The sequence below is a fragment of the Astatotilapia calliptera genome, chromosome 20, assembly GCF_964374335.1.
Source record: "Astatotilapia calliptera chromosome 20, fAstCal68.1, whole genome shotgun sequence".
In the NCBI taxonomy this organism is placed as follows: domain Eukaryota; kingdom Metazoa; phylum Chordata; class Actinopteri; order Cichliformes; family Cichlidae; genus Astatotilapia; species Astatotilapia calliptera.
Window position 1 is genome coordinate 9,266,538 of NC_137441.1, and position 14,333 is coordinate 9,280,870.

Here is a 14,333-nt window from a genome sequence, read left to right on the forward strand (position 1 = left end):
AACCAATGAGGATCAGATTCAAAATTTTCCCCTCATTCTGTTTCAGAGAGCAGTTGCTAAATGCGGTGACCATGAAAGATACTCTACCAGGAATGATTTCTGTGATGATGATAATGCTGTGTAGCACTGCATGCATCAGCACAAGATGTCAAAGTAGCTCTTTTTAAAGCGTACAGTCCAGCACATTTATGGTTGAGCTGTGGAACAACATGTCATTGGGTAGATGATGAAAGCATTAAGGATTTTGTTTGTGACCAATAATGTTCGTCTCGTGATGCACAGAAAAATGTTGTGTATAAATTTAAGGCCAAATTAATTAATTTCTGTAATATTCGCTTTCACTGAACACTCTAATGATTGTGGAAAAGCTGGAATAGACAACAGTCAATAAAATGCAGTAGTGACATATGAACCTGAAAGGAAAAGAAAAGAAATAAAAGGGAAGAGGAGAGTGGAGAATAAATATTGTGTGCATCACTGGATTTCTCCCAGCTGACTACATTTCTAAAGGATAGTTCAGAGTCACCCAGTCCAGCCCAAACTGTATGTTTTGTCAAAAAGGAAAGTTTAATCTTAACATCTTAAGAGGAGAGCAGGTCTGTCTCCATTCTAAGAACCACAAATAAGCCTGGACTCAGCATGAGTTCTCTGGTGGGAGGATGTGGTACAAAGAGGCCTGTCAATCCACTTTATGTGAGAAGCAGAATTTTAACCCAATTCTGGATTCAACAAGAACCAAAAACGAAAAGCTAGAACGCAGCTCATTACACCCTTTGACATGTGTTGCACTAAACTTCAAAACATTATTTTCTTAAATCCTTGCCGGCATATCAGGATCTAATCACCATCTTGAACTTCTTCTCTTACTAATCACATACTAATCCTACAATCACATTTCTAATAAAATGTGATTGTTAATTTAATTTGATTATAAGCACATCTCTTTGTCTTTTAATGTGGTATTTAGGTGCTTTCAAATATAAACGAAATCAACATTTATTCACAAACTGAGAACACATGTAGAATTTTAAGTCTTAAAGGATCACAGGGGAGCTTTAAAATCTCTCCGGTTGCAGCATTTAGAGAATGAACAGCTTGAATATTTTACAATAATGTGCCCGTCTCTGAAAACAATGGCAGCATGAGCTTTAATAGGAGTGCTTTACATTCATGCTGAGTGGGTTTTATGGTGGCAAACAGCAGCGGGTGCATGGCTGCTGTAGTAGGTGTCTAAATAGTGATTTGTTTTCAGTGAATTTATGCATCTACAGAACAAAACATGAATAAACCCGCTGCATTTTTATTTAACTGTTAATCATGCCCGACTGTCCTAACTTTTACTCTCTGCAGCAGTGTGTCTTCCAGGAGCTTGGTGACCCACATTCAAGCTAAGGTGAAGTGTTATATAAACTGTAATACCCCTTGTAATAATCGTTTATAATCATAACAAAGTTAAAGAGATTAAGGTTGCTTGGTAAGCAGCGCGCCTCTCTCGCCCCCTACAGAAAAACATCCCATGAACCGCTGCAAATCTGAGGATTTGTCATAATGTTTCCTAAATAAAAGCTCAGTTTCTTTTGACAACCAGTCTGTAAATGTCAATAACAGAAAGAAAATGCGACACACAAGTGCTCACTGTAAGCATTTTATTAGTAGTACTGGTAATAGTATTAATGATAACACTGTCAAGTCATAAGAAGAACTATATGAAAAAACATTGTTTGTTTTTTTTACTTTTGGTCATAACAAAAATGTAATAATTTATACAGGCAAACAGGAAAAGCAAACTCTACCGACTAAAAGTTAGAAAAAACACCCTCGTTGCCATCACCATCGTCATCTCCATCTCCATTGCTTGGACTATGGGGATGGACGGTCAAGCTGAGGGTGAGTAAGGTGCGAATGGGGTAACTGGAGGAGGGCTCATTGGTTCAGACTTCCCGTTTTCACTGCTCTCGCTGACCTGTCTGTTCAGCACCATTTGCCTGGCGATGCAGGTCACCTGGCCGTTGGCCACTGTGTAGGTACTGTTCCTGCAACACAGAAAAAGCCACAGTTTAAAAACCAACAACTACAAGGAAAAAAAAATCAAAGGTAACTGCCTTCCACAAATATTACAATGCTCACTTTTGATTTTCAGAGCTGTTCTGCATGCCGGGCTGGTTCTGTTTAGCAAAGAAAAACGAAGTCCACCAGTGGTCAGAGTCTTGCCGTGGAAGTGCTGCAAGGAGCAAAACTGAACGTTATCTGATGCGGAGAGAGGAAGATTTTCCTTTTTAAAAATTTTGCATATAAAATCAGGTCATGCTGAATACCTGGATGGTGTGGAATGGCCTCTCCTGTGTACTCAGCACTGCTGCAAGAGCTGTTACTCGATGTGGACCCGATGCGCCCTGGAGAAAACACAGTTTGGCTTTTTATTCAAGTCTTATTCTAGAAGAAAAAATTAATAGAAAAAATAAACTTACACAAAAATGAAATGTACATAAACCACATGGGACTCACTTCTGTAATAATCATGGGTGGCGATAAGGGAGCCACTTGATGGAATTGCTGCCATTGTTGCCGACCTTAGGTGGAAAACCGCTCAAAGATGGAAAATGGTAACCTAAAGGCAAACACAGAAAAAAAAAAAGTTTATTTATAATTTTATTCTCTTCATGTTGTACCACAGAGATACTGCACATCTGTGCTGCACGTTTCCCTCTGTGCTTAGTTTAAGGGCCTCGAGTGCAGAGTGCTAAAACAGAAACAGCTGCTTCAGGGAGTATGGTTTCCCATGACTCAAATAACCAAAACATGTGTGAGGACATGTCAGCATGAGCTGGCTGCGTGACCACTGACACAGAAAAATCAGGTTGTTCTGTTAGGTCACAACAGAGGCCTGCATCCAGACTTATTATAGCTTCCTATATTAATTTTATATATATTTATTTAACTTTTATTTTTAGATGCCAGGTCAGCATACTGTTACTGGTTTCAGTTCATTTTTAGTGCTTTAAAAGGTTTAACTTTGTAAAAGTACTATTATATTATGACAAATGCAACACTTTCCCATTGATTGAGGCAGCTCAGTCACAATAAGCATCTGCAGGCTAACTAATGATATTTCTTCGCAATTAAGTTTATTTTGTAAGTGCATTTTTGTTTCTGTTTGTTTTATTCCACCAAATGAACTTACTATTAGTGGTAGTTAATTACTAAATATAGTATAGTAATAATATTTGTAGTTTTACATTTATTTATTTAAAATGACTCCTTTTGAAAAACACGTATTAACAGCTCAGAGAACCAGCTGAAGGCTGTAGAGCTTAATACCAGGTGAGCAGCAGATGGCTGTAGGGATTTCATGAAGCAGGTACAGGTCTGCACCTGATAACCCAGATTAACATCTGAGCTGACGCACAGATACACCAGCAGTCCAGAAGGCAGTTTCACCTGCCTTCTTTAATATTTACTGCATTTGTAGACAAAAATGCACGAGATACAGATTTACATTAAAAAAATACCACAAAAGTGTTTGTGTAACTGTGACCTTCACAGCCTTCTGCGGTAAGCGGGTATACCTTTAACAATAGTTTAGTTTGTTTTTCCTTTTCACTTTGGTGCATTAATGGCCATTATATTTGTGTTGCTTTTTACACAGAGAAAGCCAGAGTGTGCTCTCGGGTAATTAGAATAAAAATGTGCCTGTCCAGTGATGTGAGATGGTTTGTAGGCAACTTGAAAAGACTTGGAGAACACCACCTTTAACTTACAAATAATGAACTAATATTCTATATTTTTCAATTAACATTTTTTGTTTTCACTAAGTTTACATATCAAGGTTACAATTAAACATACAAATAATTAGCTGCTGATATTTTAACGCTTTTCTAGTGATATTATTTGGACTCACCTGCAAGAGTGGGGTGGTGTCGTTGTCACCAGGTGCGGTTGTAAGGTGCGGATGGCTGGAACTAGAAAAGGTACTAGTTGTTTCTATGGCCCATTTGTAAAGGAACTATCGGTGATGACCTCGTCGGTCACTACTGCTGCGCTTCTGGTTCACGCAGAGTCACCGAGGGCCATTTTATACAAGCTGGGTTTGGCACGTGCCACTGTGGAACCACGGGGTGTGGCCTGTGGTAGCTCGAGGCCACTGAACGTGCGGAACCTTGTAATCGGTGACACCAGACTGAGGAGAAGGAGAAGCAGGCTTGGAGCGGCTTATGTTAACCCGCTGCTGGCACAGACTCGTGGGATAATCCACATTAGCCAGCCAGTTTAGAGGTGAAATGGGAACAGGCAGACAGTGCCAAGCCGTTTTCAATAACAGGTGAAATTTGAGTTAGTAACAAGGTAGCGGACGAGTGGTTTTTAAAGGGTTTTTCGGCCTTACGTTGAGCTGAAAGGCATTGTAAAAGCAGTTCGTTTGTAAAGACTCATTCATAAATTTCTTAACTCAGAGCATGTATCTAAGTAGAGATGGTAACCGAAATTATTACCCTTCCCGTACTGGAAACCACATGAGACAACAATGCAGCATTATTCTGTCTCAGTTAAAAACAGCATTTCTTTGAGTTCGTAAAGCTGAAGGTCTCTTTTAAAGGGTCAGGATTCGCAAAAATGACTATCGCTCCCTGGTGGTCTAGTGGTTAGGATTCGGCGCTCTCACCGCCGCGGCCCGGGTTCGATTCCCGGTCAGGGAACAAGACATTTTGAGCTTTTAGTTAATCACAGCGAACATTTCTGGCACAACTTCACATGCTTACAAGGTGCGTGGGGAGGATGAAAAAATTCACAATGCAGGGACTCCAGCAACACTTCAAGGGAAGAGAAACAACTTTATTGACTGACTAACGCGTTTCGGCTTGTGTCCTTCAACAGGGTCACAGTAACACATAGTAGAAGTGTGCTTAAATAAAAGGCAGGAAACAGAAAAAAATTAAAATTAACCAATCATGTCTTCATGGATAAACCAGCTGACTTAAAACAGGTTAGTATTGGTTAATTGGTTAAGCATCCCTGTAAGCCAACTGATTAGACTCAAACATATCTGTGAATTCCGGATGAATATAATAAGAGCAAAGAAAAGATGTTGAACAAATTTAAAGAAAGATAGTAGCCTACAAAGAGGACAGGTTAAGATCTGCAGAAGAGTAGGTGAATTCAATAAGCAGGGATTTCTATTTAGCAAGTAAGAAATCTCCAAAACTTAAACCTAAACTTGTCTTTTGTACAACCTTTGCACCAAAAACCAGGAACATTAAAGAAATGATTTTAAAACACTGGCATATCCTTTAAAATGACCCAAACCTATTAGGTACCTTTAGAGAACCACCAATGATAACCTATAGAAGAGGAAGAAATATTAAAAATAGGCTTGTTAGAGCTTCCCAGGACCCTATACTCCAGATAAAACCCTGATAAGCCATAACCTACAAGGTAATTTCATATGTGGGTAATGCATAAATTTTCAATATATCAAAAATGTTAAATAATTTAAAGATCCCATAAGTGACAAAACCACTGCCATTAAGTGCTTTATCACATGCAGAACTAAAAATGTAATTTACATGATACAGTGCCCATGCAATAAAATATATAGGAGAAACATCCCGCCCTCTGAAAGATCAAATTAATGAAGACAGAAGTTCAATCAAGAGGAATGATCTAACCAGCCCTGTTGCAAGACACTTCAATGATAAACATCCAAATTCACCTTTATTCTTTCTAGGCATTGAAGCCATTAAATTAAACCAAAGAGGTGGTAACATTAATTTTATCAGGAAAAAAGACAAGCATTTTGGATAGAGTCTGCACCCTAGAGGTATGAATGAGGATTTTTCTATCAATGAGATTTTGTGAACTGTACCCTTTTTACTGTTTTTATTCTTTTTTACCAGTTACTTTGTTTTGTCAATTATTCTCGCATGGGTAATGTTTATTTATTCATCAACAAAAGAAAGAGTAGCTTAGACATCTCGTTTTAAGTCTACATTTTAAGTTTATATTTTAGAGATTTTACATGGACCTTACCACAAATGTGGTTCCATGTTATGATGTACTCTTGTTTTTTAATCTAACTGCTGCACTGACTCCTTTTTTCATGAAATACTTTCCTTTGTAATCATTTTATAGTTTTTTTGTATATTTGTAATATTTTTCTTATGTATTTCATACATGTATTATTTTAAGATGGTTTTTCTATGAAGACGTGATTGGTTAATTTGATTTTTTTCTGTTTCCTGCCTTTTATTTAAGCAAACTTCTATTATGTGTTACTGTGGCCCTGATGAAGGCCACAAGCCGAAAATGCATTGGTCAGTCAATAAAGCTTTTGGTTAATGTCATTAAGGCTTGCTAACATTCGTGGTTGTCACTTTTATGGCTTTTTATTTTCAACACTTTAATAAATGTTCCGTTATGATAAGCCAGGTATACATATTTATAATAACCTTTTGATCTATAAATGATCTATAAATATTGGGTCCTTCTCTGTAGGATTTCATTTTTGGGATTGCAGCTTTTAGCTAAAGGCTGATTAAGTAAAGTAGAATGGACACAAAGTAGGTAGGCAGCATAGGTGTATCAATAAATTTGCTAAGTGTGAAAATTGCAGATAATAAATATAATTTAACTTTTTTTTATGTTATTAGAAATATAAGATTAAAGTTTTAATAGTTTCTAAAACAAAGTCTGTCCCACTTGATTTCCATCTATGAGGATGTATGAGACCCTAGAATTAAAATGGCCTTGACACCCCTTGTGTATCTCTTGCACCACCTAGAGGTTCATACCTATGAAGTGAAATCGTTTTATATTGTCCGTGATCAAACAATATGGACAATGTATTTTAACATCCATTTCAAAAGACTGCACACCATTCTATTAACTTTAATTGAAAAATGTTCAATTACAAAAATACTTATAATTTAAATTACAGCTGATTTCTGCATGAGTCTCTGCACACACATGTCAAAATAAATTACATCCATGAAACTGAGTATTGAATATTAAAAATGTTTTATGTCAAAATGAGCTTAAGTTAAAAATTTAACATATTCTATCAGACAATCGGTTTTAGATTACAGTCAAAAAACAAATTCATACAGACAGGGAGCAAAATTATTTTCTTTTATAGCTTTAGAAGTCATGAAAATAATTATTGACATTAGACTGGTTTTTCCTCATTGACTGTGGCGATGGGATCTTCTTTCAAACCCGGACGTGTTTCCATTAGTTGACGTGCTGCCAGTCACCTTATCCTATGAAACAAGTGACAGTATTCAAAACAAGAAGCACAGAGCTAACTGTTTTATCCACCTTCCTGCTGTTTACCTTCATATTGCCAACCATTTCCTCAAAAGATCTGAATGTAGAGGAATGCCTGAGGAAAGACAAAGGACATATTAAAAGATGAGCAAAGTTAATGTCTAAGCCATGCATATATGAAAAGATCTAAAGAGACAAAGAGACATGGTGTTTTACCTCATACTCGGCACACTTATGGTGTGGCTCAGTGTGCTGGGAAACAGAAAGCAGGACATTTAAGCATTAAAAAAGACAAATAAGCCTTAAAATTACAAAAAATAAATAAATACATTTTATTTTGCTGCAGATTTTGTAGATTTGTACAATAAGGGTTAAAACGTTTATAATAACAGTTTCAGATTAGTTCAGAAAGGAAGATCTATCTGTGATAATATATGTAATAATATAATCATGAATAATTCAACTCTTGTGGGATTAATTAGATGTTAGCGTCATGAAATTAAAATCAGATTATGTTTTCATAAAGTTTTGCAGGCTCATAGATGCCAGTGGGAAATTTTAGCCTGTTTGTAGGCGGTTGCTGGCCAATATGATGATGTCATATCTTATATAGATAAAAAGCACTTTTATTGCTCGGCTCTTGATTGTGTGGAAAGGGTTTTACACAAATCTTAATCTGTGTAACACAACTAAAAAAATATCTGAAGGGAGAAATGCATGTTTAGGCCATCATTGTGACCTTATATTAAAGATCTCTGGCTTAAGACTAGTAGAGGATCCAAACCCAGCCTCTGGGGCATCACAAGCATGCTGATTCTTCTCCTGTGGTGACTCGTTAGGAAATGGGAAGGAAGCTGGAGCACATTTTGAAAATGATGAGGTGTTTATGTGTCTGCATTCATGGAAACCACTGCTACTGATGTTCAGCAAAATTAACCAGATACGGCACCAGTTGATATCTAGATGTAGGCACATATTACACATTTTTATAACAGTATATTAATTATTTTATACTATTTATTTTTCTGTCAAAATCACAGGGAGTTGCTAAAGCTGGGCAACAGATCCACAGGCTCCAGACCTCTGGCCTAGACACTGGGTGGTGAAGTTACGGTCTCCTTTATCTGGGAATCTGCTCCATGATTTTGCCTCTTATCATAGAATAACTGCTAGAAATGCTTACATTTTACATGCAACAAATTTGATCTTTTCTTTCAAACAATTTCTCCTTATTGAACTATAAATTAATTTAAGTCTTGTTCTCAAAATTCTTGAATTAGTCAAAAAATTGAGAGAAAAAAGGTGGAAAATAAGTTTTTGTTTAAAAAACACTTGACATGTCAAACATCTGGATCTAAAAAGATAGAAATGAAGAAAACCCCAAAACAATTTAACATCTTCTTTAAATCACGCTGATTATTTCAGTTCCATTTCAGTGACTGCATGATGTGAAATGTGTGATGTTCTAACACTCTAAATCACCACTTTCCACTTTTCTTTCTTTATTCTTTTTAGGTCACACCCTCTCATGCAGCTCACTTCAGTCTTACCGCTCACAGATCTTACCGGGGTGGGCTTGGAAGAGGCAGAGCTCTGTTGAGTTTGCAGCATGAAGATAAACAGACAGACACAGATAACATCACATCAGCTTCTGTTTCCACAAGGATTACAACAACAGCTACTGCTGCTGATGGCCAGGTGCTCCACGGTGATTGGATTACAGCTGTTTAGTGGTTGAACATAAACACAAGAGGCACTTCAACCAAAATTTCGAGCCTGTCAGGAAGTTCTAAATCTACTTATTTGACATCTTTTAATAGTTTTCTTCAGGAACTGGCCCAGTGCTGTGGTATGGGGTCATAATATATAATTATTATATGTATTTTTTTTTAACATACAGGCTTTGAATGTATTGTAACTATTTTGCATTGAGCCACGGTTACCAGACCTTGAATTTTAAGATCTACTGCTGGAGAAGCTTTGGTTTGGAATTTTTCTGCATAAATCTTTCAAAAACAAGATGTTTGTAGAAATTCTGTTGGAAAAATAAGTTTGGAAGTAGCAAAGGATGAAAAAGCCCCACCCTGACTAGAATCCCTCAAGCAATCTCTTGTTCATCTAATCTGGGTTTTAAACCAATACCAGCACACTGTAAAGACATACCTCACTCAAACATACCATCACTTTAAAAGTTTTAATCTTCTTCTAGCATTGATAAAACAAGGAAAATTGATCTGGTAAGAAATAAAAATGCAAATGTAATTTTGTTTATATAATTTGTATTTTTGACTATTTTTTGCATTAAAATGATAATTAATACAATTATAAGATTTTTGAATATCTGCCACTGATGAAGGAAAATAAATAAGAAACACATATAGAGCCATTAAAAGGTATTTGGATATAAAATATAATTTACTCATAAATGAAACCACCATGAAACCATGACATACTCCCTACTGCACCCAGAGACTTGTAAGATAACTGATGAAAGACTCCCGGATTAGTGAAGGTCTAACTGACATTAACCTGTTAACAATCAGCTATTTTTATTGAATTTCTAAAAATCTGACAGACTCAAATGGAAATGTTAGTATCAGAAGAAATCCTTGTCATTTTTGAAAGGATGGTTATGAAAGCAAATTCTAGGGGTTAGGACAGTGAAGGATTTTGTTAGTATTGATGTTTTTTTCCTGTGGAGTTTAGAGTAGCTATAATTGTGACTAATGCAGGATTACACGTTAGCAGCATGTATAAGGATTGCTTCCGTCTGAGTCTGTTCAGTCAGTACTCGGTACCATAATTTGAAACTTTACACGTGCGCTTAACATTATCAGTACCGATGTCGGATGTGAAATTATACAAGCTGTTTCAGTTGTGCAACATTAAACTCTAAACTAAGACAGAAAAGTGAATCCTAATGCGAGAGTTAGGATGTAAATACAGAAATAAAACTAACATAATCACAAATTAAGGAGCCCTTAACCTATCTTTGGGCTCATAGTTTCAGTTTGTATTAGTGTTTATTTTATTCCCTGTATCTTTCCTCTCCCATTCTCTTGTGTGAACTCCTGTATATCATGTTTCCGAAACAGGTCTCACTTACTTTTTTAATTTTGTAGAATTACTTTTCTCAAGTGTCTTTGATTATCTTCACCTTCATCTCGTTACCCCATTGTGTCCTATTTCCTTGTGTATTTCGGGTTGTGTATGCCCGCGGCACGATTTTGCCACTTTAACAATCAATTTTGTTTTGGACTTTTGGCATATTGGTGTGACTGAGTGGGTTGCCTTTGGTTCACTCATTCTATCTCCTGTTGATCTACATTAGGGGCCTAATTCCATGTTTCATGTTAGTGTTGATCTTTTTTTATGCCTTTTAATATCAGTTATATTTTATTTTCCAGTCCTACTTTTATTTCTTGCTTTGATTGTTTTTAGCTGTGTTTTATTTGTTTCACATGTCCATCATTTCCCACTTATTTTTCATTCTCCTGTTTGCTCTCCTGTGTTTCCTCTCGAGTTTTACCCTGTGTTTTGAAAAGTGCTATACAAATAAAGTTATTATTATTACTATGATTTTGTGTTTCTGCACAATCAGAGTAAGACTTGTTTTTCTGTTCACTATGTCTGCCTCAGTGTCCTGCATTTGCCTCCTCTCAACACCTAATTGCAATGCTTGTAACTTGCAGTCTTTGATAGTGTTTTCTAACATGTAAATCTGCCAAATCAAATATGCAGAGCCACCCGCTGTGGTGACATCTCGTGAATAAGGGAGCAGCTGAAAGAAAAAGCCACAGTTTACACTTCAAATCACCCTTTCGACATGCTGTCCACTTGTCATGCCTCTCTGTTGGCCTCCTATCCATCCATCTGTCCAGCTGAACTAGCCAAAGACAGCTTTTCCAACACCCCTATGATAGCCTTTGCACTGTGAACTCTTAGTCCTCTTTCATTATGTGCAAGAAAAGCCTGGCATTTGATTTTTAAGCTAAAGGGAACTTAAAGGAAGTACAATCTTAACGACATTTATCCTATTACTTTTTACTCACTACCGAGTCATTTTTGAACAAAGCTAATTTAAAAAGTTAAAAAAAAAAAAAAGCCTTTTATTATGAAGATTGAGTGGAGGAACTGACTATGGGTGTACCTCATCTGTGCCAGTCTCCTGGTGATGACCACGCCCACACTAGACATTGCAGCAGATGTCACCTGGCCTGCATGAGAGAGACTGTCCCGTGTCCTCACATATCTACAAGGAGAAATTAGCAGTAGAAGTCAGGATCTGAATTAAGAAAAGTCTCTCGCTATTGTAATATATTACATAACAGGCAGGTGCATACAGGGAGCACAAAGGTATTAACTCAGACGTCGTTAACAATAAGCTCATAGACGTCACTGGCGACAGTCCATCTGGCTGAAGCAGATCTCTCACTCTGTCTCTAATGAACGCTTCAGGCTGGTCCTCCTGTTTCCCGTTAATACTGCTGCTCCTTGTGCTAAGTCAGGCTGTGAGGCTATTAACGGGGCACCAATCCTATTTGACAAGGAAAATCCCATCCCTTGTTTCTTTGAAGAGATCCCTCTTTAGCATGTGAGTGCAGGACAAAACTTTGGAAAATCCCTGCGTCATAAAACATAGTAAGAACTTTTATTATTTTGTGCATATAATGAGGAACACTCACACACTGGAGTGGCTGATGTCATCCAGAGTTGCAGAGGCTGTGAGATATCTGAATGGACAGAACATGCACAGGTTGACAGATTATTGCGCTGACACAATAGAGAGCCTACGACAGTCATTAGAGTACTTTCCATGGTTACGTAACAAAAGTGCACTAAGATATGTGTGGTAAGCGATCTATCACGACAGTGGTTTAGGTGTTTTCAACCAGTTAAACTATCAATAGTTTTCAAACAACTAGCAAACATTATTATGTTTATGGGGACCAAAGTGCACATACGGGGCTGAGGTCTGGACCTCTTGCCATCCTTTGGATATGCTCTGTTTGATGTTACCGAGCGGACTCATTCCTAGTTGCCTTCTGATGTCTGCTGCGTATTGTTCTTTGGCCAAAAGCACCTGCCTCAAGGCCTGAATTTCATCCTCTGTCTGCGAGAAAGAAAAAAAAAAGCTGATGTTACACATAGCAATTTTTCTTTAGAGCAGGGTTTCTATCCCACATTGTCCCAAATACCCCCATGAATAACTTTACTTTTGTAAGTTCAAAACGTAGAGCATCTAAGTCCTCCTCTGTAAGATCTGTGGGTGAAGATCCATTTCCCAGTATGCTCGGAGAGAAGTGAACAGAAGCTCCACCAAAACCTTAGAAACAGCAAAGAGGAAAAGACCAGATAAATTAAAAAAAATCATATAGATACTTTCCTGTTACCTTTGACTATTTTATTAACAAAATATTGGCTATTGTGGTGTAACTGAAGCCCAGGTTAACTTAGCTGGCTCTTATATATATAATGTATTTGTATCTGATTTAATATATGTTTTAATAGAAAAGGTATGCTGCATTAACCAAATCTACAAACCATAGTATTTAGTGCTTTGATTGTGAAGTAGACAGGCCTTTGAAAAACATGCAAATTAACAACAAAATGCGCACTGGATGAAGAGTTCACATTTAATTAAAAACACCTAAGAGAACATATTCAGTGAGAATAAAAAAACCCATCACGAACAATGAGGGCAATGAACTATAAGATAAAGCCATGTAAAATGGAAACACCTATTACATAACTGTTTAGTTCCTGTTTATTTGTACAGATAAATACATAGCACTCACCAGACATAAATATCATTAGCCTTCAGAACCTCATCTAACTTAGAAATGCCTTTAAAATGCATAAAACAACAACAAAATACACCAAATGTAGGTATAGATACACAGTATAGCATATACACAGCTAACGATATAGCTAATATAGATGTTATGTACAAAAAGCCACAGAAAAGCCTTTTATAGATACATATGAAACTTCTGCATACTTTTAACACTTTTTGTAGACATATATAAACAGACACTGGAGCTGTCCTCAGTGCTGAACTCTCCTCCCCCTCTTCCTGTACAAAAAACTAGCTAATAAGTAGCTGCTCTGCTAACAGCTAACCTCACCTGTTGCACATTTGTTGCTGTTAGCTGATAACATGAACCTTTAAAGTAAATCCATGTCGGTGCTAATTTCACACATGGTCCCATACAGACATGGCGAGACGGTCTTACCTTGTCTGCTCATTGCTGCCAGTTTCACCTCGCAAGTGTTTGACTGGCTAGCTGCTGCCAACTGTCCCCACTGAGCTCAGCAGGAGGCAGGCAGCCAGGATCACCGAGGCTGTTAATGGGCTTACACCCACACACATACACACCACAGGAACAATGATGACCACGAGCAGGATTTTTTTTTAAAGAAACCTATAGCACAATTAAACCTTCCTTAAAACTCACGCAAAGGAAAAAGAAGTGTCCTATCTAATACGACTTTATTACATAAAGTAGCATTGAACGTTGTCTTGCAAATTGGTGACACAAGTATTTAGAGGACGATATAAAATATTTAAACTGAGACAATGCTTCATTTTAAGAAAAATAGTAGCTCATATTTAACTCATTTCATCAGTCAGATGATCTCAAAAAGATCATCAGTCTGCAAAAGCTGCATCTGCAAATTGTGGAACAATTTTGATAATATTCCTCAACATAAAATTGTGAAGACTTTAAATATATTTCCATTTACCCTTCATGATATCATCAAAAGATTCAGAGATCTTCAGGCCCACAGGTGGAACTGCATTAAAACAGGTATAATTCTATTAAGGAAATCATTGTCTGTGAACATGGTTGACCAGGCCACCCACACATGCAGATTAAAACCCATGCAAAGAAGAGGAGCAAGATGTTCACATATGCCTACTTTGTCCTTTAAATTAGTTTAACTAAAAACATGCTGCATCTAGCCTTATCCCCTGCACAGTATAGCTTCAAAAAACAAGGGTAAAATCACAAATAAAATCTATACTCATGTACATGAAATCAAAGTTTCAAATCAAATCAAATTGCTAGTTT

General features: G+C 37.0%; 2 protein-coding genes across 7 annotated transcripts; both read right to left on the reverse strand.

Annotated features, from left to right (window-relative positions):
• Window positions 1-1,632: 1,632 nt before the first annotated feature.
• On the reverse strand, window positions 1,633-4,560 carry ppdpfa (pancreatic progenitor cell differentiation and proliferation factor a). Of its 2 annotated transcripts, none has more exons than XM_080294928.1 (5): window positions 3,899-4,560; window positions 2,506-2,608; window positions 2,316-2,393; window positions 2,128-2,221; window positions 1,633-2,033 (listed from the first exon to the last, which is right to left on the reverse strand). In XM_080294928.1, the coding sequence occupies exons 2-5, from the start codon at window positions 2,558-2,560 to the stop codon at window positions 1,877-1,879; spliced, it is 384 nt and encodes a 127-aa protein (XP_080151054.1). In that variant the 5' UTR covers window positions 2,561-2,608; window positions 3,899-4,560; the 3' UTR covers window positions 1,633-1,876. The 2 variants fall into 2 exon arrangements, with proteins under 2 accessions (XP_080151054.1, XP_080151056.1); XM_080294930.1 differs by having other exon boundaries at window positions 2,469-2,608; window positions 3,899-4,069.
• Window positions 4,561-6,863: 2,303 nt separating this feature from the next.
• Window positions 6,864-13,636, reverse strand: LOC145422931 (tumor protein D54-like). 5 transcript variants are annotated; one of them, XM_080294923.1, is made up of 9 exons: window positions 13,494-13,636; window positions 12,474-12,583; window positions 12,222-12,370; window positions 11,943-11,990; window positions 11,408-11,509; window positions 8,824-8,850; window positions 7,474-7,509; window positions 7,324-7,372; window positions 6,864-7,250 (listed from the first exon to the last, which is right to left on the reverse strand). In XM_080294923.1, exons 1-9 carry the CDS (start codon window positions 13,504-13,506, stop codon window positions 7,173-7,175), a joined length of 612 nt encoding a protein of 203 aa, XP_080151049.1. In that variant the 5' UTR covers window positions 13,507-13,636; the 3' UTR covers window positions 6,864-7,172. The 5 variants fall into 5 exon arrangements, with proteins under 5 accessions (XP_080151049.1, XP_080151051.1, XP_080151048.1 ...); XM_080294925.1 differs by having other exon boundaries at window positions 12,222-12,392; window positions 13,494-13,625; XM_080294922.1 differs by having other exon boundaries at window positions 13,386-13,530.
• Window positions 13,637-14,333: the final 697 nt, after the last annotated feature.